The sequence below is a fragment of the Hipposideros armiger genome, unplaced genomic scaffold (assembly GCF_001890085.2).
Source record: "Hipposideros armiger isolate ML-2016 unplaced genomic scaffold, ASM189008v1 scaffold_166, whole genome shotgun sequence".
In the NCBI taxonomy this organism is placed as follows: Eukaryota; Metazoa; Chordata; class Mammalia; order Chiroptera; family Hipposideridae; genus Hipposideros; species Hipposideros armiger.
Window position 1 is genome coordinate 1636437 of NW_017731516.1, and position 25670 is coordinate 1662106.

Genomic DNA, 25670 nt, shown 5'->3' on the forward strand with positions numbered 1-25670 from the left:
AGAGTAATAGTGGCCTCATAAAATGTGCTTGGGAGCATTCCCTCCTTCTGTATTTTTTGGAATAGTTTGTGGAGAATAGGTATTAATTCTTTTTTGAATGTTTGTAAAATTCACCTGTGAAGCCATCTGGTTCAGGACTTTTGTTTGTTGGAAGCTTGTTGATTACTGACTCAATTTCTTTGGTAGTAATCAGTCTGTTCAGAATTTCTGTTTCTTCTTGGTTCAGACTTGGTAGATTGTATGCTTCTAGAATTTATCCGTTTCTTCCAGATTGTCGAATTTGTTGGCATATAGTTGCTCGTAGTCTTTTCTTACAATTTCCTGTATTTCTGTGGCATCTGTTGTCACTTTTCTTTCATTTCTGATTTTATTAATTTGAGTCATCTCTCTCTTTTTCTTGATGAGACTGACTAAGGTTTTGTCGATTTTCTTTATCTTTTCAAAAAACCAGCTCTTGGTTTCACTCATCTTTTATATTGTTTTTGTTTTTTTTGTCTCTATTTCATTTATTTCTGCTCTGGTCTTTATTATTTCCTTCCTTGTACTCTCTTTAGGCTTGCTTTGCTGTTCTTTCTCCAGTTCTCTTAGGTGTAAAAATAGTCTCTTGATATGAGATTGTTCTTGTTTCTTTAGATAGGCCTGCATTGCTATGAATTTTCCTCTTAGGACTGCTTTCACTGCATCCCATTGATTTTGAGTTGTGTTTTCATTTTCGTTTGTCTTGAGGTGTCTTTTGATTTCCTACTTGATCTCAGTTTTGACACACTCGCTATTTAGTAGCATGTTATTCAGCCTCCATGTATTTGTGTGCTTTCCGGGTTTCTTCTTATAATTGATTTCTAGTTTCATAGCATTGTGGTCAGAGAAGATGCTTGATATGATTTCAATCTTCTTAAAATTTATTGAGACTTGGTTTGTGTCCTAACATGTGGTCTATCTTGGAAAATGTTCCATGTGCACTTGAGAAGAATGTATATTCTGGGTGAAATGCTCTAAAAATATTGATTAAATCCAGCTGGTCTAAAGTGTCATTTAAGGCCACTGTTTCCGCGTTGATTTTCTGTCTGGAGGCTCTGTCCTTTGGTGACAACGGGGTATTGAAGTCCCCTACTATGATAGTGTTGCTGTTGATCTCTGTCTTTATGTCTGTCAAAATCTGTTTTATATATTTAGGAGATCCTATGTTGGTGCATAGATGTTTACTAGGGTTATGTCCTCTTGTTGAATCGATCCTTTTATTATTATGTAGTGTCTTTCTTTGTCTTTTATCGTAGTCTTCATTTTAAAGTCTATTTTGTCTGACATAAGTATTGCTACTCCAGGTTTTTTCTCATTTCCATTTACATGAAATATCTTATTCCATCCCTTTACTTTCAGTCTGTGTCTTTTGATCTGAGATGAATGAGTCTCTTGTAAACAGCATATGCATGGGTCCTGTTTTCTTATCCACTCAACCACTCTATGCCTTTGATTGGAGCATTTAATCCATTCACATTTAAAGTGATTATTGATAGGTGCATATTTATTGCTATTTTGTTATTTGTATTTCTGATATTCCTGGGTTAGCTTGTTTTCCACTTTCTTCTGTTTAAAAAAGCACTTTTAACATTTCCTGCAATGCTGGCTTGGTGGTAATGAATTCCTTAAGCTTATTCTTTTCTGAGAAGCTCTTTATCTCTCCAATTTTAAGTGATAGCCATGTTGGGTAGAGCAATCTTGGTTGTAGGCCTTCACTTTGCGTCACTTTGAATATTTCCTTCCACTCCCTTCTGGCCTGCGAGTTTCTGTAGAAAAATCAGCTAGAAGTCTTATAGAAGTTCCTTTGTATGTAACCTGCTGTCTTTCTCTTGCTGCTTTTAGGATTCTGTCTTTATCGTTAACCTTTGCCATTTTAACTATGATGTGTCTTGGTGTGGACCTGTTTGGGTTCAGCTTGTTTGGATCTCTCTGCACTTCCTGGGCTTGTATGTCGATTTCCTTCACCAGGGTAGGGAAGTTCTAGTCATTATTTCTTCAAATACATTCTTGATCCCTTGCTTCTTCTCTTCTCCTTCTGGTATTCCTATGAGGCAAATGTTATTGTGCTTGATGTTGTCCCACAGGTCTCTTTTTTTAAAAACTATTTTCATTGTTTTTTATTCTTTTTTCTTTTTGTTGTTCCAACTGGGTGATTTCTGCTATTTTGCCTTCTAAATCACTGATCCGATCTTCTGCTTCATCTAATCTACTGGTGATTCCTTTGAGTGTGTTCTTAATTTCAGTTATTGTATTCTTTAGTTCTAACTGGTTGTTTTTTATGATATCTGTATCCTTCTGTATGTCCCCCCTATGTTCCTTAAACATTCTCATCAGTGTTCTAAACTCTGTCTCTGAAAGTTTGGATACCTGTTTCATTTAGTTCCATTTCTTGAGGTTTCTTCTGATCTTTTACTTCATGTTTCTTTGTTTCTACATTCTGGCTGTCACTCTGATTGCTTCTATGTGTTAGATCACCAGACTCGACGTGGCCTCCTCTTTAAGTCCTTCGTTTAGAGGTTCTGTTCATCTAGTGTCCAGGGAACTTCCGAGGTTGAATATCTTATAAATTATTTGTAATTTTGGTGTGATCCTGGGAGGCAGTCGGCACAGCGCCTGTCTATTCCGCCATCTTACCAGAAGACCTGTTCTCTGTAACTCTTAAGATAAATATATTCAGTTCTTTCTATATGAATATTTTTATTAAATAACAAATTACACAACATTATATTAAGTAATGCAATAAAAGATATAAAATAACTGTTAAATAAGTTAATATCTATTTAAAAAATAAGTAATAAATAGTATTTTATTAAATACTAGCCCAGGGGACCAGGGTCCTATTTCTGTAGTACTACTTCCTACTGGTAGCTTAAGGTTCAAGAACCACAACTACTGAGACACTGATTGATCCTTCCAGAGGTACTCAATTATTGGCATTTTACTTAAGTTTGGTATACTTCAGTTGAGAGTGCAAGAAACAGGGTAATGCTGTGTAAAGTACATACTAGTAAAGTGCTTCCGTTCTGGAGCTGAGCAATCTGGAGTTCAACCTCAGCGCCTCCAGTTACTTCTGCGTGACTAGAAGTTCCCTAACCTTAAGCCTGGATTAGTACATAAGACATAATAATTCCTACCACACTGGCTTGCTGTGAAAAGTTACATGAGATCATTTTTATAACAGGCTTATTACATTATCCATCACACAGAAGGCCCTTCATACATGTTAATTAATATCATGGGTAGTAATAACAGTTGCAGTGGCAAAATCTCAACATAACATTATTATTTTTATAATTATATGTTATTATTATAACAATAATAACTGTGATTATTATTGTTATCCAACCTTTAAGTTTTTTCAGTCAGCTTTAAAAATATTACAGAAGTAGTATGTGACCACTGGAGGGAAAGCCAAAACATATGGAAGTATACAAAGAAAAAGTCAGTGTCCCTTCTCACCCCCACCAGTCCCATCTCTTTTTCATGGATAGTCACTGTTAACAATTTGTTCCAAGGCCTTTAAACAGAACCAAAGAAGACGGCCCAAAAACAACCTGCCATGAAATGCTACAAAAGTCATTTAAATTTTTTTACTTCAACCACCTTAAAATACTACATGAAGTGATCAATGTTTTGTTGATGACAGGTTCAGAATGAGTAAACTGAAGGCTCTGCAAGAATGATTTCTTTCAGGTAGTTTAAAAATATCTTAGAACATCTGGCAACTCCCAGATATGTCTGAGCATTTAGATTAGTATCTGCCATCTCTGGTTTGTGTATTACTCCACCTCCTCAACCCACCTCTCCAATCTCTAATTGTGGCTCCCAAAGCACTTGAAGACTCAAGGATTTAGGCTGAGTTCTGAGTTTAAAACAGGTAAATTCTGTCCCTAGCAGATGCCATTTGGATAAGTAAAGCAACTCTGTCTACAAATGTCTCTGAGAATGGGAGTGGAGTTATACCCAAAATTTGAACCAAGGTGTCTTGGTTATAATCTCTGGCAGGTCTGGAATTTTATTAAATAATTTAATAAACTCAAATTGATTTGATTGTACCATACCTAAATGCCTAGAAAAAAACAGAGGGAATCAAAAGAAGGCTGGTTGGGCTGGCCGAGTGGCTCAGTTGGTTAAGAGCTCGCTCATGAGTTTGAGCTCTGAGCAGCCGATGAGCTGCCAACTGGTGGCAGGATGGCTCAGCTAAAAAAAAAAAAAAAAAAAGAAGGCTGGTTAGCCCTAAATATAGAACATTTGACAACAAAAAAGTTCTGACACGTCCTAATTGAATTACAGCAGACCATGACAGTGAATCAGAAAGTGGGAGAAAGAGACAAGGGTAATTAACCAGCTGATAGCTGTGGTCCAACTAACAAAAGACTTCTCACATTCCTAAATGTGTGATGAAGCTTTGAATCAATTTCAAGGAGGCTATCTAAAAAGAAACAGCCAACCACCAGATGTCACTCCATCCTGCTTATGTATGAAGTTTTGGGACTGTTGCCCATAACCAATCAAAAATAGTAAATATTTCTTCCTTATGGACTGTGCACCCATCCTAGAACTGCCCCGCTGTGAAGTTCTACCCCTTATCTTTAGCCAATGTAAATTCAAAACAACTTACATCTTTGAAAGAGCCCCGTTGGCTCCAGGACAGCGGGTATTTTTGTCTTCTCCATCTAGGTCAGCTGCTGGTGGTTTAGAAGGTATGTCCCAGGAGCTGGTCTTTTTCTGGCTAGCACATGGCTCAATAGACCCTTTCTTTCAGAAAAGCTTTCGACTGCGAAGGTTTTCTGTTTAACAACACGAAGGCCAAAAGATCCATAGGTTGGCTGACTTGTCCAATACTGTACCAGGAACGGGACCCTTTGATCTCTGGGATTTGCATTGCTGACCGTATCTCAGACTTTAGACTGACCAAAGCAATATTCTAATTATAATGTGACTTCTCAAGTAACCTGACTACAAGAATAGGGCATGCCTGAACAGCAATGTTTGTATTCCAGTTGGCCTGGCAGTTCTATATCTGATCAGATGAATTAAAGGAGCATTCTGGCTCACATATCAGTCCCTTGTGACAGTAAACAGCATAAACCAGTTTTCTTGGCTCTGATCAACTCTGGGTACCTGATAAAATGAGGGTTCTATTTCAGAAAGACTGAACACAAGACTTGAACAATGCTGGCTAAAAAGAGGTTAAGGCCACTCCTGAGAGACCACACAAAGCACAACCATTGGCCTTTTCTGACAACACCCCATCTGTGTGCACTTCCATTGCACTTACGGCATCCCATGCTGGGGATTAAACACCTCAAACCCACCTTACTTATCAACTGTCTCCCCTGACTAGAAATGTAAGCTCTATGATAATGGAAGTTTTATTCATTTTGTTCACTGCTATATCCTAAGTGCCCAGAACAGTGCCTGGTATACAGGGAACCCTCACTAAATATTTGTTGAATGACTGAATGAAAAAAATGGTAAACCACTAAGCCTCACAGTTTTGGTAAGTGAAAGGAAATTTCAACTTGTCGAGTCAAAAGCCTGATGACAAAGGTCCACACTGACAAGTTCAAAGAAACACGCTGAATAACTAGACTAGACAATACTTCTTTGGAGCAAATCACCTGCAGTGCTTCATAGTTACAATATCCCCTCAAGTGATCTTCTCCTTATTCTAGAAATACTTTCTCATGGAGATCAGACCCCTCCATTTCAGTGCCCACCTTAAGTACTGCCTCAACCCCACCCCTCCCTTGTATCAACACCGAGGTCTGTGTTCCTATGTCATGGAGGACTCTAAGTACCCAGGACCTGTGGAAGTTCGGAAACTCTTTTCAATCACAAGCATACTATAGGCATGATATGGCAAACCTTAGTAAAATTCCTACGACTGTGAATAGTAGTAGTGGGAAAAAAAAACAATAATAACTAACACATAAATAGTACCTGTATGCCAGTTACTATGCTGAATATTTTACAAGGATAACTTCTCATGATAAGTCAATGCTATAGATACTATTATTCCCGCTCATTTTACAGATGGAAAATTACAACATTGAAAGTTTAAGTGACTCCATAATGGTATACTCCATAACAGTACTCCCAAGTACTGTGATATACTTTGTATCAACACAACAGTTTTTTTTTTCCTTAAGAAAAACTACAAACATATCAACATTCCATAGAATGAAATGATCAGGAAAAGAGCAAGGTTTTTAAATCAATCTACATATGTTTCCTAAGCACCTATTATGTATGTAACACTATTCAAGGAAGCATGGAACACAGAAGCATGAGATATACTCTATCTTTAGGATCTTTATAATACGATTGAAAGTAGATAATAAATCACTAACAATGTTTGTATAATGCTTTATAGTTTAAAAAGATGTGTTGCCCCACACATTATCTTGTATGAGCCTTACCAATAAGTCCATAAGGACCTATTTCACAAGAGATAAAGAAAAGGGAGGCAGTGAGGAGTTAGGCGACGAGGCAATGTTAACAGAGCAGGAGGCAGTGCCAGGATTCAAACACTTATTTTCTAATTCCAAACTAAACTAGGTAGGAGAGGAGTAGAGGCCCAACAGCTACAAGGCAGAAAAGGAAATGGTAGCAGAAAAGAAACAAAAGTAGAGATCAGAAAAATAAGAGAAGCAAGACAATATACAATAAACAACATGGAAGCCAAAGGAAGACAGAATTTCATGCGAACTTGACCCTTCAAAAATAATAAAAACCAGCGCATTGGTTAGGAGTTGGCTTGGGTCGCCAGCTCTGAGCAGCAGGGCCCCAGTTTGGATCCCACATGAGGCCCAGTGACACTGTCCTCTACAGCTAAGATGGTGAACAACAGCTCAACCTGGAGCTGGGCTGCCGTGAGTGGCCAGCGACAGCGTATGCTGCAGTGGGGCTGCAGTGGGCTGCCGTAAAGCTACCATGAGTGGCTGGCAGCCAGCGTGAGCTGCCGTGAGCCGCCATGAGCGGCCATCCAATGGCTAGCGACCAATCTGCCTCACCTAGGAAGAGCGCAATGATAATTCCAACATGGGCCAGTGAAGTGATGTCCTCTACAACTAGACTGAATAACAAAAAGGACAGCAACTTGTCTGTTCCCTTCCCCCAATTCCCCAATAAAATCTTTAAAAAAATAAAAAATAATAATAATAAAAAAAACAAGGAAAGCCTACCTGAGAAAGGGTATCTTTAGCAAAGCATAACTCTTATTATATTCAAGCAGAGACTGTTCAAATTATTTGCTACAAATAAGTTGATACTTTCAAAAGTGCTAACAGCAGTGCCTGATACATGGTAAATACAACATAAGCATTTGCCAAATAAATAAAACATAACCATTCATAATACTTATTGATTATATGGCAAGACAAAATTCATTAAAAAATGTCAGTATGGTGGTTAGCAATTTTTTCCAATGGCTCCTTTATTCTACACCTAGGAGGAATACTCCAATGTTTCTGCTAACACTAAAACAGTATGCTAGTATCTGAAATTTTGACAGACTAAGAATGCTGAGCAATGCATACCTTTATCATTGTCTAAAATGTACAACTTTGTGATTTGTAGTCTCATATATTCAGAATTTAGAAAACAAAAGTTTAAATTATACAAGCAAGCACTTATATGGTTAAAACGTTCAAAACAAAAACATACCTCCTAAAGCGCCACTGTGATCTAAACTTTTCTTTTTAAAGCCATTAGAGACGATCAAAACGGGAACAACAACAGAAAACAGCCAACGCCAAGGAGAAATAGGCTGTAAGTTACCTGAAAAATTAAGAGCACAAATTGTCTGAGACCTGCATTAAGTTAATCTTGAGTGTAAACTTTGATAAGTGCATTCTGGCTTAAAAAACTGTCATAGAAAAAGAAACAGATGAAGTCACTAAAGTAAAATATTTATGTTTACACTTATTTATTTTCAGAGAGAGTTTCCTACTGGGAATAACCAAATAAGTCCTGTCCAAGTTTTGGGAACCATTTACAACTATTTATAATAATGGGTATTTCATACATATTTGGAAATTTGAAATAAAATCTCTGCTTCCTCATTTTTTTTGGAAAGGAGGCATGTACTAAATCTCAAGAACTGCATAGAACAAACTTCTTTCTTAGTAGGATCCAATTTTTCTGCCTTTCAGAGATTTTTATTTTTTTTAAGTAACATTCTTACAAGCTACACGTCAGGATTCAATGATTGGCAGCTGATTTTTTCCAAAGGTTGCATTCAGCTCACAGATGTTTTGTCTAGTATAACGTTTTCAAACAATTTGAGTCAATATTTAAAGATTAGGAAATCCAGATTCTTGATTTCTGTTTTAAAAACCGGAAGCTCAGGCCCACTGGCAGAATTGACTACAGGGCCTCTTTTAGGCAGATCATGGTTTTCTGGGTTGAAGTCCTCACCATTCCTGGCAGACTCCTAAACACTCCCTTACTTTGACTACAGTAAAAGAAAACATGAACTATTGCTTGTGCCCATGTTTCTATCAAAAATAGGAAAATGAACGACAAAGAGGGCAAAATGCTCAACAAAAAAGGGGGAAATCCTACCGTATTTCCCCATGTATAAGACGCACCCTTTTTCGAAAAACTTGGGGTCTAAAAAGTGGGTGCGTCTTATACAGTGGTTGGAGATTTTTTTACTTGTATTTCCCGCTGAGGATGAGGCAATATATGAAGACACTGATTCCTCATCAGACACAGATGAGGACAGGCTAATGGTTGGGAGTTTTGACAGTGATGAGGAGTTGTATGGATTTTATGATGAATAAAACTTGAGTTCAATAACTTTATGTAATACTTTTTTTTCAAATTTTGGGCCCGAAAATTAAGGTGCATCTTATACATGGGAGCGTCTTATACATGGGGAAATACGGTATTTCTGGAAATGAAAACCATTCCCATGTGTTTAATATGCAAAGACTTGGGAGAACTTCACTCATTTGCATTAGGTGCCTGGCCCCAAGGGGTCACTTCGGTCTACAAATCCTGTTTTATTCTATTTAATTCAAGTCATAGTTAATACTGGTATTAAGCAGAATCTTCTCTTCCCATACCTCTCCTCCCCAAACCCTCAGCCCCTACTGTAACTCATTGTGAATGAATAGCCCTGAAAGCTTCTGTACCCTGGAGACACACACAAACACTCGATCATTCTCATGTCTCTTTGAAAAAGGACTAAGGTCTGAACTGGTAATCGCTTATGACAACCATTTATGAGTTCACTTTCTCACTCTACTTATTCTGTGTTTTGAACTGAATACTATTCTGTTCTTAGAGGCATAACAAGTTAGTTTGTGTAAAGGTACACTTATGCTCTAAAGCAGATTCAAAACTTTAAAGATCTGAGTTCAGAATACCTCATATTTGTGTAAAGTGGCTTCAGACTTTAAAAAGAGTCTGTTTTTTTGAAGTGTCCAAACAGCAGACAAATCCTCCAAATGTAAACACTGTATCTTTTCTTTTTACTGCTACTTTTACAGGACACATGAAACTGATAAATTATGTTACTAATATTCTTATTAAAAGCATCACTGCAATTCCTTTCCAAAACTATGCTTCACTTTACTTATTTCTCACCATAATAGATGTAAAAATTACATAAAACATATATCGAAACAGGTTTAACTAGTAGTACCACAAGCAACATTTATTAAAGGCTTTAAAACGTTCAAGGCACTGTCCAATAAATTAAATCCATGCTGTGGAAGTTAAGTAAATACAACCCATAACCATTCAGAGGCTATGCATTTTGGATTTCACAATGGTACAATTTTATTTTTTTATTTTTTTATTTTTTTAATCTGAGCCATCCTGCCACCTGTTGGCAGCTCAGCTCCGGCTGGACTCGAACCGCGGTTGCTCAGAGCTCAAACCTTTGAGCGAGCTCTTAACCAATTGAGCCACTCAGCTGGCCCCACAATGGTACAATTTTAAATCCCACTGATTATATGATAGAAAAACGACTTAGAACATTCACACTTACCATAATAGGTGCTTGCAGTCATAGACATAATCCAGAAAGCTAAAGAAATGCAAATGATCAGGCTTAATATAACTATATTAGTTATCATCTTTATATACTTTCTGCATATATTGTCGTCAAGATCTGTCATGGAAAATAAGGATATGAGCAGCTGGAGGGCAAAATATATAGCATTTTTGAGAAAAACAGTCATTTAAGTTGCTAGCAAAACACTTGTGTGGAGGCGAACGTAAATGCCAACATCTTCCACCGACCGAAAAAACAATATAAACCCAACTTATTTTTGGCAACTGTTGCTTGTGGAGAGCTCCAACTCGTCTGGGCGAGGTTAACGCTTCCCTGGAAAAGCAAAGTGCATCCACTCCGAGGGCCGGCTCGTAGATGGCGGTCACTTCACATCTGAACTCCGGCGGCCAGGAAAGTGAAAAGGAAAACAGAAGCAGCCAATTGGAGGCCCGGGGGATGGTGAGCTCCGCCCCCACGGCCTGTCCAGGCGCCGACGCCGGCGAGTCGCTGGCTGAAAAGTGGCTGGATGTGGAGCCGGAACCTGGGCGACTCCCGGCTGCGAGTTCTGCGCGATGGAAAGCGGCGAAATCTCCACGGCCGCCCGCTCCACCCTACAGTCTAGGTCCAACCGGTCTGAGTCAAGGTCCCTGGAGCACTACCCGCGCCTCGCCGCGTCCCCGCCTCCTGCGGTTCCTCCTTCTTCACGCATGCGCCACGGCCTCCCGAGGACGTCGCCTCGTTTACGTGAGCGTTTAAAGGGCGGCTCCAAGGGCAGGCGGGCTGGGCGGGTCCACCGAGGGACCGCCGAGGCCTGGGCCGTTAGGGTTTGTAATTCTCTAAAGAATTGTATTGATATCTGGAGTCTTAGTCCTAGAGTTTGAGGATACATCGCCGAAAAGTGAAATCACCACCTGGGTAGTAATAGAATAGAGGAATGCAAGTGAATTTAGACCCAGTAAGTCCATTGAAAGCATAATATTTGAATATTGTTCCACCTATGAGTTCATGCCATAAAATATAATGGATTTTTTGGGATGGGAGGATATATTGTATTGTAAAAACGGAATTTTATGACACAAAATCATGGAAAACAACACCGTTTAGTACCTGTAATGTGCTGGACACTGCTGGCTGCTGGAGATGTAAAGTTAGACATAGTTCCTGGTATTGAGCACTCAAATTATTGTCATGACACCACTTTGTGGAAATCTGCCCCCCACACCTCTCATATTTGAAGCGCGTGAATCTAGTCAGTTCAATTAGAAAGCAGAACGCCTTGTTACCAGTAACATTCCAGATCTCGTGGCTGATTTCACGTTTTGTTTGAAATTAACTTTTGTTTGCTTGGATTGACAGTAACTAATAAATAATTACATTATATTTATGAACTTTTTCGGTCAATTGCTGACAATGTAAGAAGAGGTAAGTCACTTTGAGACGTGATACCCAAATGTGTTTTAACCCACTAAGAGTACTTTTAAAAAACTCATACTATTTTAGATTTTAAAATACATGTCAGGACAACTTAACAGCCTTTCCTTTGGTAAGGAATCTAACTAGTTAGCTAAGAACCAAATCTGAGGTAGGACTAAATAGTAGTGGCCTACTCTTACTAGATATATATATATATATATGGTCTTTATGTAGAAATATATTATGTGCCCAGTTTTTGTCTCAACTCTGTTTAGCACAAGTAAATAATTGGATTACCTCAGAAAGCTGATTGGCCATTATCAGCAATACCAAACAATTACTATTAATAGTAAAAGCTAATATTTTTGTAGTTTAAAATATTGACCTTGTTTTTTGTCTCTGCTTAGACAAAATAATGAAACCAGTCTTGCTTTACCTGCCCACCCCCTACCCCCACACACACACTTCATCACAATCATAGGGTAACACTGTCTGATGTTGGTGTTCTGAGATTTTTATGTCCAACAGAAAATCAGAGCCTAGCTGTGTCAGGCCTTTCCTAACAACACTGAAGTCTAGATGTGTCAGACTAGTTCCTGGATGTCAGGGATGATTTTTTCTTTTCTCGTGACTGGCTAAAATTGCATATGAAATAACAAATAATGCCAGTGATTGACCCTTCAAATGCATATTTCTCTCCCATTTCCCCCCCAGTGTCCAGTTATTGGCTGTTGTTCTCCATAAACAAGTTATTCTAGCTTAAGGCTGAAACAATTTATGGGAATTAATATAGTTAAGATATACTTATTCTTTAAAAAATACCCATGATTTTACAGCCCGATGATTCTTACAGACTTTGACAATCATAAAAATTTCAACGAAGTCTTTTTCTATTTACTTTAAAAACCCTTTTCTGGCAACAGAAAATCTCTGATTAAGCATTTCCTAAACTATATTCCTCAAGATATTAGTACGTATGTTACCTTCTACACACCCCCTCATACCTGTGAGCAAATTTAAGGTTGAGACATTTGATATCCTCATAGGACTGTGAGAGTGTATCATTAAATGCTCTGAGAAGTTAAGAACTTGAACACCAGGGCCAGCCAAGTGGTGCATTGGTTAAGAGTTGGCTTGGGATGCCAGCTCTGAGCAGCAGGGCCCTGGTTTGGATCCTACATGGGCCAGTGATGCTGCGCCTTCTACAGCTAAGATGGTGAACAACAGGTCGACCTGGAGCTGGGCTGCCATGAGTTGCCCGCAATGGCATAGGCTGCAGTGGGTTTGGCCGGCAGCTGGCGTGAGCTTTTGTGAGCTTCTGTGAGCGGCTGTCCAATGGCCTGCGAGTGACTGCCTCACCCGGGAAGAGCTCAATGATAATAACAACATGGGCCAGTGAAGCAACATCTTCCACAACTAGAGTGAAGAACAAAAGACAGCAACTTGTCTGTTCCCATTCCTCGATTCCCCAACGGTGTCCCCCCACCAATTCCCTAATAAAATCTTAGAAAAAAAAAGAAACTTGAACACCTTCATATAAATCTTTCCAACAGTTAATTGTTTTACCACAGATTCCTTTCCCTCAGAAAACAAGAGTTTTAGAATTTCTGTAATAATCAGAGCAACAGACTGAAAGTTCATTGTTGCACGAATAACCTTTAAATGTCACAATACTTATTTATGTTTGTTCTTTGATATAAACAAGTTTGGATTTTTTCTGGGCTAGAAACTTGGTATGTACTTAACACCAATTACAAAAATCATCCCAATGGCAAAAAGCATTTAGCACTGTTAGGAAGAAGTCAGTGGAGTATATGTACAATCCCTTTAAATCTAAGCCAAAGGAGTGGTTAAGACTACCTGAAATTTGCTAATATTTAAATGTTTAATATATACATGTCAGACTCCCGAGGTCCAAAAACAAAAAGAAAAAAACAAAACACCTGCATACACTGCTTTGAAGGAACATAAAAAAATATATATATATAGATAATTACATTATAATGATATGATCACTTTATCCAAGTTAGTATAAAACAGGATTCAAGGAGTAAAGCACTTATGTCACTTTGGTATGTTAAAGGAAGGTGTCACACACAGAGAGAGTGTCAGAGCTAAGACTTGAAAGATGACAAGGAGTTAAGTGACCAAGCTAAGGGAAAGGCAATTTGTAAAAGTTTGGTGGTTAAGAAGAGCATAAGTTCGAGAATGGAGAGTTAGAGATAAGGTTTGCAATATTATTTAAATAATTAAACTGGAAGTTCATCTGAAAGATAGGCACATATCTCCTTTCTTGACATGAAACCCAAAGATAAAAAAAAAAAACCCCAAACTTTTGGAACACAAATTTTAAAAGCCTAGGCAGCAAATTGAAGACTGATTTGCAGTGCTAGATTCAACTCATTTTAAAAGGAAATTAGAAAAAGGGCATACCTGTTTCCAGTAGCCTTGAGGACAGGGACCATGCCTGTCAGGTTCACCCCAGTTTTCGCAATGTCTTTTAGCGAATATTAAGATAGTATGTTTTGAATTAAAGTATTAAACAATATCTTAATCAGAAAAGAGACAAATCACTTTTTTGTTATTAAAATCATGCTTTGATAATATCTATAAATCTTTGTGTGAGCCTCAAATTATTGTCAGAATACATCAAATTTTTTAAAGCTCTTCCATGCCTAGTTTAGATTGCAATGCCAGCATTTAAAACAGTGCAAATAATCTATAATGTATGTTTAGGTATAACTTGAGCAACAAAAATGATAATTCCTCTTCTAGACTTCACATATATATATATATATTTTTAATTGGGTAATTGGAGGAGGGGAACAGTGTTGGGGAATTGGGGAGGAGGACCAGCCAAGTCGTTGTTCTTGAATCTTAGTTGTGGAGGGCACCAGTTGCCATCTGGCGCCCTCCTTAGAGGCAGCTTGTGGCCTCTAAGCTCAAGGTGCTGTGTTACAATCTTAGTTCGGGTGGGTATAGCCACCATCCCATGTGGGAGTTGAACCGCCAGCCTTGTTGTTAAGAGTGCACGCTCTATCCACTGAGCCATCCGGGCAGCAGCTCAGCTCAAGGTGCCAAGTTCAGTCTTAGTTGCGGGTGGGCGGGCGTAGCCCACCATCAAACTGGCAATCTTGTTGTTACACCAACTGAGCCATCCCGCCACCTGTTGGCAAGTCAGCGACAGCTCAGCTCGGGCACAGCATCACTGGCCCATGTGGGAATCAAACTGGCGGCCCTGTTGCTCAGAGCGCGCGCTCTTAAGCTAACTCTTAACCAACTGAGCCACTTGGCCGGGCCCTACATATTTTTATTTATAGTTTGCTTTAATTTAGGGAGAACTTCTTGAGAAATATTTTAGGGGGTCAATTAAGGGGAAGGACTTCCACAGAAATATTCAAGTACATTTTTGGGGAATAATAGGCATGATAGTAATGTCCTTGGAAAAAAGTTTTTAATATCAACATACTCAGTACATTTTGTGAATACAATATTCAATTGTTTAATATACATTATAAAATCATTTTAGAAAGTTTGTCTAAATATCAAAAGAATCTCATATTCTGGCGTAAAGTTAAACCTTTTCTATATTATACCAAAATTAAAAATTACCCGTATTCTAAAATTGAGAAATGAGATAAAATACCAACATTACAAAGACTTAGAAAAGGTCAACAATGACTTCTTAGACTATCTTTACTATATTTATAAAAATTTTTATTTTAGTGTTTTGAGACATATGACTTGTCCTATTTTAACGACATGATTCATGTTTAACAGAGGGTTATAATGTGGTGGGCAAAAATTTGGAGGCTGAAGACCAGTGTTCAATCTAGATTTTCCTAGATACTAGCATTCTATACCTTGTGCCAGTTGGCACATAGTAAATGTCTGAATGGATAATTACATCATTTTTTAATTAGTTTCAGGTGTTCAACATTTCTTCATTTGTAAATTGGAGATACCACCTACCACACAGAATATTTGTAAAGAACAAGTAAGAGAACTAATAGGTGCCATAGTGCTTTATTAACTTTAAGACTGTGAGCTAAAATATTTTTAAAGATCTGTGTTGGTAGGGTTTGTTATTTCATGAAAATATCAAATAAACTCTAGTATTTGGCTTTGATGTCGCATTTAGTTGTTTTCCTGTTAACAAAGATATCATTAACAACAAATTTGTTCAGTGTACATTTTAAAGGTAAAAAAAAAATATCTTACAGCTCATTAAAAAAACACTAATTCAGGTCAACACCAATGTCTTTTACTTCCTTTGGTTAAGTAATAAGAAATGTTTCAAAAGAAAAGTATTTTACTATAAAAAGGTCTGAAGTTTATGTTTTCACTAAATTCTAATTCAACACCATTTACCAAAGCACCTCACACATCTGCCTTTTAAAATATTTATCATGTTGTATGATAAATAACAATTTTTTTTCTTTCAGGAGACTTTGAGCAACCTATGGGCAGTAAATCGGACCATATTTATATTTATATCAGGTTACTAGGCTTTGGCTGGTTCTTCGTAGAGGTTACTGCCCTGTAGGCAGAATGAATGGCAGACATAAAATGAGTGAACAGAGGGGGTATGTATGTGTTATGTCCAGCAGAGGAAAAAGTTATTATAATTTTTATTAGTTTTATGGTCTATGGTCAAAGTGATGTTTATCAACAAACTGAAAACAGGGTTTTAAAAGATGTATTTTAGGTTTTTTTTCTATGCATGATACTAGTTTGAAGGTAGACAGGTGTATGTTAATGAAAGAATTTGATACAGGGAGAGTTTGGAGGATGTTATCAGGACAGTTACATGAAAAGGATATAGAGAAAACACCAAAACAATTTTACTTTAAAATTACTGAGTGGCAGTAAATTCAGTGGTCTCAAATAATAATGAATGAAGAACAAGTAACCTTGTGAAAACCTTGTTGTATTTCATAATGTTTTATTTATTTTTTTTTAGATACCAAGATATTATTGCAGATGGGAACCAGTCTACATTAATTAGTGTTTCGTTTTGTATTGGGGAGTGGTGGTAAACCACATGACAGTCTATATGTGGAAAACACAGTTTATGTTTAAGTGATTATTTGCCTAACTTATTTTGAGGTATAAAGTATGTAGTCAGTGTTTGCTGATGATTATGTGTTGGTGAAAAGATACTTGAAAAAAAAACCATGTAATGACAATTCCAAGGAGCTACATCCACTATTTAAGATAAAGATAAAATGACTAACAAGGTTTACAGTACACACAAAAGCATTTTCATAAATATTTAAGTGCCTGATGATAACTAAACCAGACTTTTCCTACCTTTGCCTTTGTGAATTCTAGTTGCTTGGGAGGCATTCCTTATTAAAAGAGGGATGCTAATACTGTAAAAAGATTGTTGCTAGGATCCAAACAATGTCATAAAAAACAAAAAAAACAAACCAGCAGCCTAAATAGTTGGCAAAAGAAATTTTTTTTCATCAAGTAACATTTACCTTATAAAAAAATTTACAGCAATTTATGATTAGGTGTATGCTACTTTCATATGATGGTGTCAGAAGCTTGAATCAGGACTGAATAACTAACTTCATTATTCTTTAATAAATTTTTGCATGACTTGATCAAAGCTATTTGAAGGAAAGCATTCTTATTAAACATTTATCTGGTGAAGTAAGGCAAACTCTTTAATTGTTCAAGTGGCAATTACAAGAATAGTTCTGAATGGGGCCACCTGAGTGGCTCAGTTGGTTAAGAGCTTGCTCAAGAGTTTGAGCTCTGAGCAACAGCAGTTTGATGCCTGGCCCGAGCTGAGCTGCCGCTGAGCTACCAACAGGTGGCAGGATGGCTCAGCTAAAAAAAAAAAAATAGTACTGATATTCTATTTTGTAAAATAATTAGCACTTGCATAGCTTTATTTACAGACGTATGTACTTTCATAGAGAACTACATTTCATTTCCCTTATGCAGTATGGTTGTTCTATTTGACTCTCAACTAAAAAAGGAGATAAAAAGCAAGATGTGTAAGATAAATTGATTCCATTTTAAGTTATAAGTTTTAAAGATATAATATGGTAAGTACTTTTCTATGATTAAATTCTAGTATGGGTTTACAGGGGGAAAAAAGCTTAAAAGTTTTTATATCAACATACATGAAGGCAGAGGGAGTTTCCTAACGTGGAACTTGGTAGCATATTTGCTTATTAATGAATCAATGTTGAAATTAAAAATGTATTGTTATTATTACTATTATTATTTTTTAAGGAGGGCGCAGCTCACAGTGGTTCATGTGGGGATCAAACCGGCAACCTTGGTATTATCAGCACCATGCTCTAACCAACTGAGCTAACCGGCCAACCCTAAAAAAATGTTTTATTTTTATTATGAGTAAAATAGTATATAAAGTTATCTTTTTGTTTAATTAAGGTAAAAGCTACATCCCGATTTCTATTTCACAACATATTTTCTTAGAAAGTGAATATAATTAGTTACCATCTTTTACTAGACTGAGGTACTCAATGCCCTCCCAAATTTGGATGACTCAAGGGTACTTCACATTCAAAAATATTTTCAAAATATTTTACAATCTGATTTAAAAGCTGATATTTTTATGAGGGACTTTTACTGGTAAAAAGATACAGAAAGTTTAAAAAGTTGCCCTGTACCTTAGGCTTTTTTTTGTAGTTTCCAAATCACAGTGCCAATAATAATTTAATTAATACAAAACCCAGCAGTTTTAAAGTCATATTTAATGTTGGTTAACTTCTACTTAGCATCTTATTTAGAATATAATATCCCAACTTCGGTACACAAATTTTTTTCTAATTAAATTAAACATATTACTTGTCATAGACTGTTCTTTTAAAAGTAGTTTAAAAAGACAAAAACACAACACATCTTGCAAACATACAACATCCTAGCAAAATTTTTATGTAATTCTCATGTAAGGCACTTCTGTTCTTTTTCAAATAAAAGTTTAATAAAAAGTTTTCCATTTTTTGGTAATCAAGTCTTCATAAATTATACAGTAATAATGTTACTTCAAGTAAAACTTTATTAAATACCCAATTTTGGCATAATGTTCTTAAATGTCTTTACCTTTGAATAGAATGAAGGATGGGCATCAAGTTATATGCAGGTAATCTTAAATGAAGGTACTCTTTTTCTGTTTTAGATTTAGAGAATTGGTAACGTTTTATCTTGTTGATCTTGTTCAAGAATCTTGAAATCCTGAAGACTGCTTAAGGCAGTTGGTAAAATGTGTTCTGATGTGCCCTTAGGTAATATGTTATTTGCTTCTAAAGTCTTCACCAAGCAAGTGGCTTTGATCCATCTTCGAGTTGCTCTGCGTTCTTTTTGTAGGCAAGTTTTCATTTTCCTTCTTAAGCTTGCTATTTCTTTTTCCAGTTTAATTATTCTCTTTTTTGCCTCCATAGGATTCCTAAAGGCATAACTGTGTTCAAGTAGTACTTGCTGACTACCAATGTTTGATATTAAATTAGATGGTCCAGTTGGAGTACAACTGTTGTTTTTCTTCAAAAGATTCCTTGACTTGAGTTTCTGAGCCAAATAAAATTAGAGGAACATAAATTATGGAATATACAAATAAATAAATTTTGTCTAGTTTTGTATAACAGCTCCTTTAAAAACTAATTTCAAAAGCTAGGAAAGATCAGCAGCTCATCTCATGTAATCATGGATTCAAATTTCTCAACTGGTTGAATTAACTCCAGCCACTTCTTTTTGTTGTCTCTCTCTCTCTAGAGAAATACAAACGTTGGTTTGGAAATAGACAATGGAATTCCATCCAAGGTCACTCCAAATTATTGAGTATGACTCTATGGAGACTTTGCAATTTTCTCACTAAGGCCAATATCATGTATTTAGACATTTGGTTTATCTGTGATACTAATTTGATCTCTTTTTTAGGTAAATACTATAGTCTCAATTAATATTTCAGACCTTGGGTCCTACTTAATAAGAACATTTCTAAGTATCAAGCTTCTGAATAGATTTACTTATTAACTGTTCAGTTACAGCTTCCATTCAAGGATTTAAAATCTGGCTAGAAACTTTTTGCTCAATTCAGAAACCTGAGGACCTTTTTCCCCCTTTATTGCTTTCATTCAATTAGTCATGAAGTTCTACTAATTCTACATCCTAAATATCTCTATTATGAATCATCTCCTTTCTAGCATTCTTAATGCTACTGTCCACATCAGGCTCATATCATATCTAGCTTGAATATGTTAAAAGCTTCTTTATTCTCACCTCATTTGATCCTCACTAATCCATATATTGCCATCAGAATAATTTTTCTAACAGATTTGATGTTTCTATACTAGCTGAATTCCTCTTTGCCTCCCCATTATCCAAAGGAAAAAAATCTTCATGTGGCATACTTTATCATTTAGGATGTCGCCCCATTCTGCCGCCTGTGATCTTAATTTCTACTCCAACAATACTAAACTACTTGCAGTTCTCAGATTATACCATAACCTCATAACTTTGTGTCTTTCATTCATTCAACAAACATTTATTGAAACACAGGAATTTATTTATGAATTCTTGGGGACACAAGGCTGAACAAATAAGATGAACATGGTTCATGTCCTCATAAAACCTACATTTGGTATTCTCTCTACCTAGAGGAATTGGTAGGGACTCCTTTTTTGATTTTTATATCCTCAGCATCTAACTTAGGTTCTGTCAAGTATAGATAATGTAAAGTTTAGTAAATGTTGAATGACTACATGAGCAAAATGTCAAAAGTAAGGTGTACTTCAAGTTCAATAAATATTTGAGTGTGTACTATGTCCCAGGCACTATTTGAGGTGCCGAGGATTCAGAAGTAAAAAGACAAAGTTCTCGTCCTTCTGGAGCTTGTCTAATCTGTGATAACTAGTTCAACATATACTCCTCTACCTGTTCAGATATTAACACATATACATTTACAAATTTAACTGTCACAAGTAACTCAAGGAAAGCAGTATTTTTTTCTTCTCTCCGAGGAAAAAATGCCTGTCCTACTTTTCAAACTTAAACACTCTATTTTTGTTTATTCTACCCATTTTTAACTTTTGGTGACCCTTTCTTTCTCAGCTAGCTTTTTCCTCTCTGATCAGATCTTCCCTAATTATATAAAACATTGTCTTAATACATTTATCCTATATCTTAATTCTCTCCTTCCTTTTAAATATGACTTGCTAACATTTGATTATTTTTCACTCACCCCTCAACCCATTGGCTTTTGTTCTTATCATGCTATTGCAATTGTCCTGTACAAGGTCAAGAACCCTCTCTTAAATTTCAAACTCTAAGCACAAGCCCAGCCTAAATGTGAGCTCTGTGACATTCTCTGTTATACCTACCTCTGAACTTACATTCTTTGGTGTAGCTCTGGTATTCTTTGGGTGCAATGCTCCTCAAGAACTAAGCACACGTTTTTTGTAGGACAACTTAAAATCAGAGCAGAGTGATGCTGGAGGTTTCATTACTCATGATTCCTCAGTTTTACCAATGGTTCAGTTATTGATAATAACTGGCAGTAATGTAAAATTCCAGTAGAGGAAAACAATTTGGATCAGGGAAAGAATATTGGAGTTAGGAGACTTGAGCTCTAACTCTGCCTGCACCCTTACTGCACAAGAGGAAATTTTGCAAATTTCCTGAGACATATCATCACATATGATTTGCAATATAGTCTGAATTGTTCCATTTTATAAACCAAAAGGAATAGGTGCTAAAAATGAGATTAAAAAAAAAAAAGGCAACATTACATACCATAGACTTTATATGGGTACAAAAATCAAAAATGGTTGGAACAGCATCCATTTTAAGTCGTCGAGTTTGTCCTGTTAGGTCAAAACAGGAGGCTTCAAAGTGCTTTGAACAAAGAAAAGTGTGTTTTCCTGGCACAAAATTTTTGCGCCTAACCAGGCGAACCCATTCTTTTCTTCTTTTAGGATCCAGAGGAAACCTTAAAAAAAAAAAAGCAACTCAAATTCCATCCAACCACCACACTTCTGGTTGCACCTAAATGGTTAAAAGAAATTTTAAGAGGTGATAATTTAAAAGTATCTTCCATTTACATAAAAAAATTTAAACTTTTTAAAAAAATTTTTTTATTTTTAAAGACTTTATTGGGGGAATTGGGGGAGCAGAACAGTGTTGGAGGATTGGGGAAGGGGACCGGCCAAGTTGTTGTTCTTCAATCTTCGTTGTGGAGGGCACCAGTTGCCATCTGGCTTCCCGTCGGCAGCTCGTGGCCTCTCAGCTCAAGGTGCTGTGTTACAATCCTAGTTGCGAGTGGGCGTAGCCACCATCCCATGCGGGAGTTGAACCGGCAGCCCTGTTGTTAAGAGCGCATGCTCTATCCACTGAGCAATCTGGGCAGCAGCTCAGATCAAGGTGCCGAGTTCAGTCTTAGTTGCGGGTGGGCATAGCCCACGATCAAACAGGCAATCTTGTTGTTACACCAGCTGAGCCATCCTGCTACCTGTTGGCAGCTCAGCAACAGCTCAGCTTGGGTGCAGCATCACTGGCCCATGTGGGAATCAAACTGGTGGCCCTGTTGCTCAGAGTTCGCGCTCTTAAGCCAACTCTTAACCAACTGAGCAACTCGGCCGGCCCTACATAAAAAAATAAAAATTCCCAGTATCTTGACACTGGAAGAGAAACCAATTCATGCTAATTTTTATAAGTTGTGAAAAAATAATAAACTGAATTGAATGGTTTTATTTTTCGGGGTTTTAAAAAGATCTTTCTTAACAACCTAGTCCTTAACATGGGAAGTAAAAATAAACAAGACCAAACTGATCTAGATCAAGTTTACGTAGGACCATTATAAGCAGGAGTAATTTCACAATGCTTTGTGAAGCTGATATACACAGTCAAGACAAATCACATATCTACAGATTAAATTTTATCAAGGAAAGCCTAGACAGATTCTGGTATTCCTTCCTCTGTGTTCCTTCATTATGACACCACACAATTTTGTAATTTTTCCATTTTAATAAATTTCAACTGAGATAAAAGTAAATTACAAGTTTCTTGAAGACAGCAATCATTATATCTTTTCATCTATTTATTTTTAACACTTAGCACAATGCCTTGCAAACAGTAAGGATTCAACAAAAATTTGCTTCATATGATTATATATATATACATATATATATGTATATATATATTAATTCACTGCATTACTTCCATGTAGTTAAACTGTATATATATATATTTTTTAAAATGAACTCTTAAGCCATGTAGTACAGTAGAAAGCATAATTACTACAAAAAGTAAAATGCTTCTGATAACCCCAGCAGGGATGTTTTTCCTTTCATATTTATTTCAAATATAAAATACACTAGTCTGTACCTGGTTAAAGAAGAGAAAAATATAATGGGCTGTCTAAAAATTCTAGTGGTAATTGTGTTGACTGACTTGGAAACATAAGAATCAATATTTACATGTAACAAGCTTGAGTTTAGCTCTTCTTTACTTTGACTACCTTATCCTTAAAGTATTATGAACTAAGTAGTGTTTAAAAAGAACCATTAATGTTAGAAGGTCATGTGGCTTAGAAGCCCTAACTGAAGCTTCACTAGGTAACAGCTTTGGCTTTATCAGATATACCAGGTTTGCTCAAATTACCAGCAGTAGGGGTACAAAAAGATGAAAGCCCAGATTTACTGGTAAACACATCTCCTGTCCCTATCCTCCAACCCTGAACGTACCAATCTGAAGATATTAACTTTTGTATGTCAGTCTACAGTTCATGTTTTCATGTATGTTTTTTCTATTGCATTAGAAACCTCTGATGGAGAATTTATGTACTCTGCGTAGCCCTCACCTTTTCATAATAAGGTATTCTCATTTTAAAGATCTCTGTTCTGGGGCTGGCTGAGTGGCTCATTTGGTTAAGAGTGTGAGCTCTGAGCAACAGGGTCCCTGGTTCAATTCCCACATGGGCCAGTGAGTTGTGCCCGAGCTGAGCTGCCAATAGGTGGCAGGATGGCTCAGCTGGTGAGAGCATGTACTCCTAACAACAAGGTTTCCGGTTTGACTCCTGCATGGGATGGTGGACTACGCCTACCCACAACTAAGATTGAACACGGCACCTTGAGCTGAGCAGCCACGCGTTGCCCATGGGCGGCTGGATGGCGACTGGATTTGGAGCTGAGCTAGCTGCGCCCACCACAACTAAGATTGAAGGAGAACAACTTGGTTGTTCCTCTTTCCCAATAAAATCTTAAAAAAAAAAACTTTGTTCCAATATTTAATGGTTTGGAAATATTTCCTGTGGCCTAAGCTAAAGATCAAGCTTTAGTTTATAATCATTAAACTTACTCTGATGAATTTATTTTTGTTTGGTTCTCAATAAAGACTCAGAACAAATAAATACTATCATTCTATTATCATTTGTATAAGATTTTTCAGATATATGAAGACTGCCTTTCAGATAATATTTTTCAACCTTTTTTTTTTTAGCTCTTTTTAAAACTAGTTCCCCAATTATGACGTCTTGAATTGAATCTTAACTTGACCAAATTTTATTTCCTTCATTTAATAAGACTCAGTTTAGGAATCCCATTTTCCTAAAGAAGTTTTTCATAATCAGAAGACTAGGTTGGAGGTTCCTAATTATATGGAACTAACATCACTATTCTAATTGCTTACTTTTCTATATCTACCACCAGGCTCCTGGTTAGGAGCTCTGTTTTTCACTGCTTTATCCTGTTAAGTAAGCACTCAATGAACTTTTCTGAGTGAATCAATGAATAAATGAACTAATGAGGTTAGTTTAGCATTATTAAATAATCTTAGTTATCTGTGTTAGAATAATAATGATAATTTTATATTTGATTTTGGATACTGCTTTTTACAGCATTAACCTTAATCATGTTTTGCATGTGTTGTTGGGCTTTTTCTCAGCATATTCAAAGGGTGGTAGATGTAGCCCGTAAGCTGAATTTAAGTAATAATAAATCCTGTAACTATTAAAAAATTAACATGGTGGTAACAGATGGATATATTTTTGTCTACATAATAGAAAAAGACTTTCAGAAATATTAGATGTTTTGGGGAAAAAAAACCTCAGTATTTTATTTTATTTATTTTTTTTCACTTTTAACAAAGTTCCATTTATTTAAAAAAAACAAAGAAACAAAAAAAACTTAAGGTATCCAAAATGAATACACACCCGAAAGTATTTTCTGCGGGAACTACTCAGCTAACCTATGATATTAATAAGCACAAGGTGGTTTTAAAGAACACTTGCTTGTAGATACCTTTTAAATGAACATTTTACATAAAATTTAGTTTATTATACACACAAGTAGGGCTTCTCAAAGGGCAGCACCATTTCTTGACTGAGGAAGTGAAAACATATCATATCTTAGGGGCTTTTCAAAATGCAACACTATCACCCCTGGAAAAACATTCTATTCTAATACACATCTATTTTTTTTTTGAAGCATTCTACAGACTATAAACTCTAATAAAGTAAATATCAGTCTTCAATATCCCACATAAACAAAAAGCTCTTTGGGGTACCGTTCAGAGTGAAGGGTGTTCAAACCAGAGTATAGGGGAGAAAACCACTGTAGTTTATCCTTAGCTATGTTTGGTCAGTTTCTGGCTCTGAGCTCATAAAGCACCACTGTGATGTAATTACCAAGAACAGCTATATAAAGCTCTGGCTGGGCTGAGCTTTTAGTCCGTTAATAGTCCAGGAAGCTAATTTGTGGTGACCTGTTGGACTTGGACTACCTAGCTTGTTTTCTCCTTTTTTTCCCCATTTTATTTTTTCCCTTCATTCTTGCTTTCTTTGTCTCATATTTTTTTTTATTATTTTACTTTTGCTTATTTTTCTTTCCTCACTTTTCCCATTTTTTTGTTCTTTTTTCCTCATTCTTTTAATTTTCTCAAATTTTTCTCATTTTTTCTTTAAATTTTTTAGTTAGTATTTTTAGTTAATATTGTTAGTACACTTAGTATACTTAGCATAGTTAGTATAGTTACTGTTTGTTAGCACAGTTAGTAATATTAATAGAATTATTAAGTGTATTTATTCAGGGTAGTTAGCATAGTTATTGTTAGCACAGTAAGTAATATTGATAGTTATTAATAGTATATTTAGCATAGTTAGCATAGTTATTGTTAGCACGGTTAGTAATATTGATAGTTATTAATAGTGTATTTAGTCAGTATAGTTAGCATAGTTATTGTTTGTTAGGACAGT

General features: G+C 36.4%; 2 protein-coding genes across 3 annotated transcripts in view; both read right to left on the reverse strand.

Annotated features, from left to right (window-relative positions):
* TMEM19 (transmembrane protein 19) overlaps positions 1–10707 on the reverse strand; it is a 29942-nt gene extending 19235 nt beyond the window's left edge. Inside the window, exons 1-2 of the mRNA XM_019651770.1 lie at positions 10025–10707; positions 7690–7803 (exon numbers count right to left, since the gene is read on the reverse strand). Coding sequence (XP_019507315.1) covers positions 7690–7803; positions 10025–10217 — 307 coding nt within the window. The 5' untranslated portion in view covers positions 10218–10707. The remainder of the gene's footprint in view (positions 1–7689; positions 7804–10024) is intronic.
* Positions 10708–17779: 7072 nt separating this feature from the next.
* Positions 17780–25670, reverse strand: part of THAP2 (THAP domain containing 2) — a 16513-nt gene continuing 8622 nt past the window's right edge. The window contains exons 3-4 of one of the 2 annotated variants that reach the window (XM_019651772.1): positions 21215–21410; positions 17780–18991 (exon numbers count right to left, since the gene is read on the reverse strand). In XM_019651772.1, coding sequence (XP_019507317.1) covers positions 18608–18991; positions 21215–21410 — 580 coding nt within the window. In that variant the 3' untranslated portion in view covers positions 17780–18607. The remainder of the gene's footprint in view (positions 18992–21214; positions 21411–25670) is intronic. The other variant, XM_019651771.1, reaches the window with a different exon arrangement.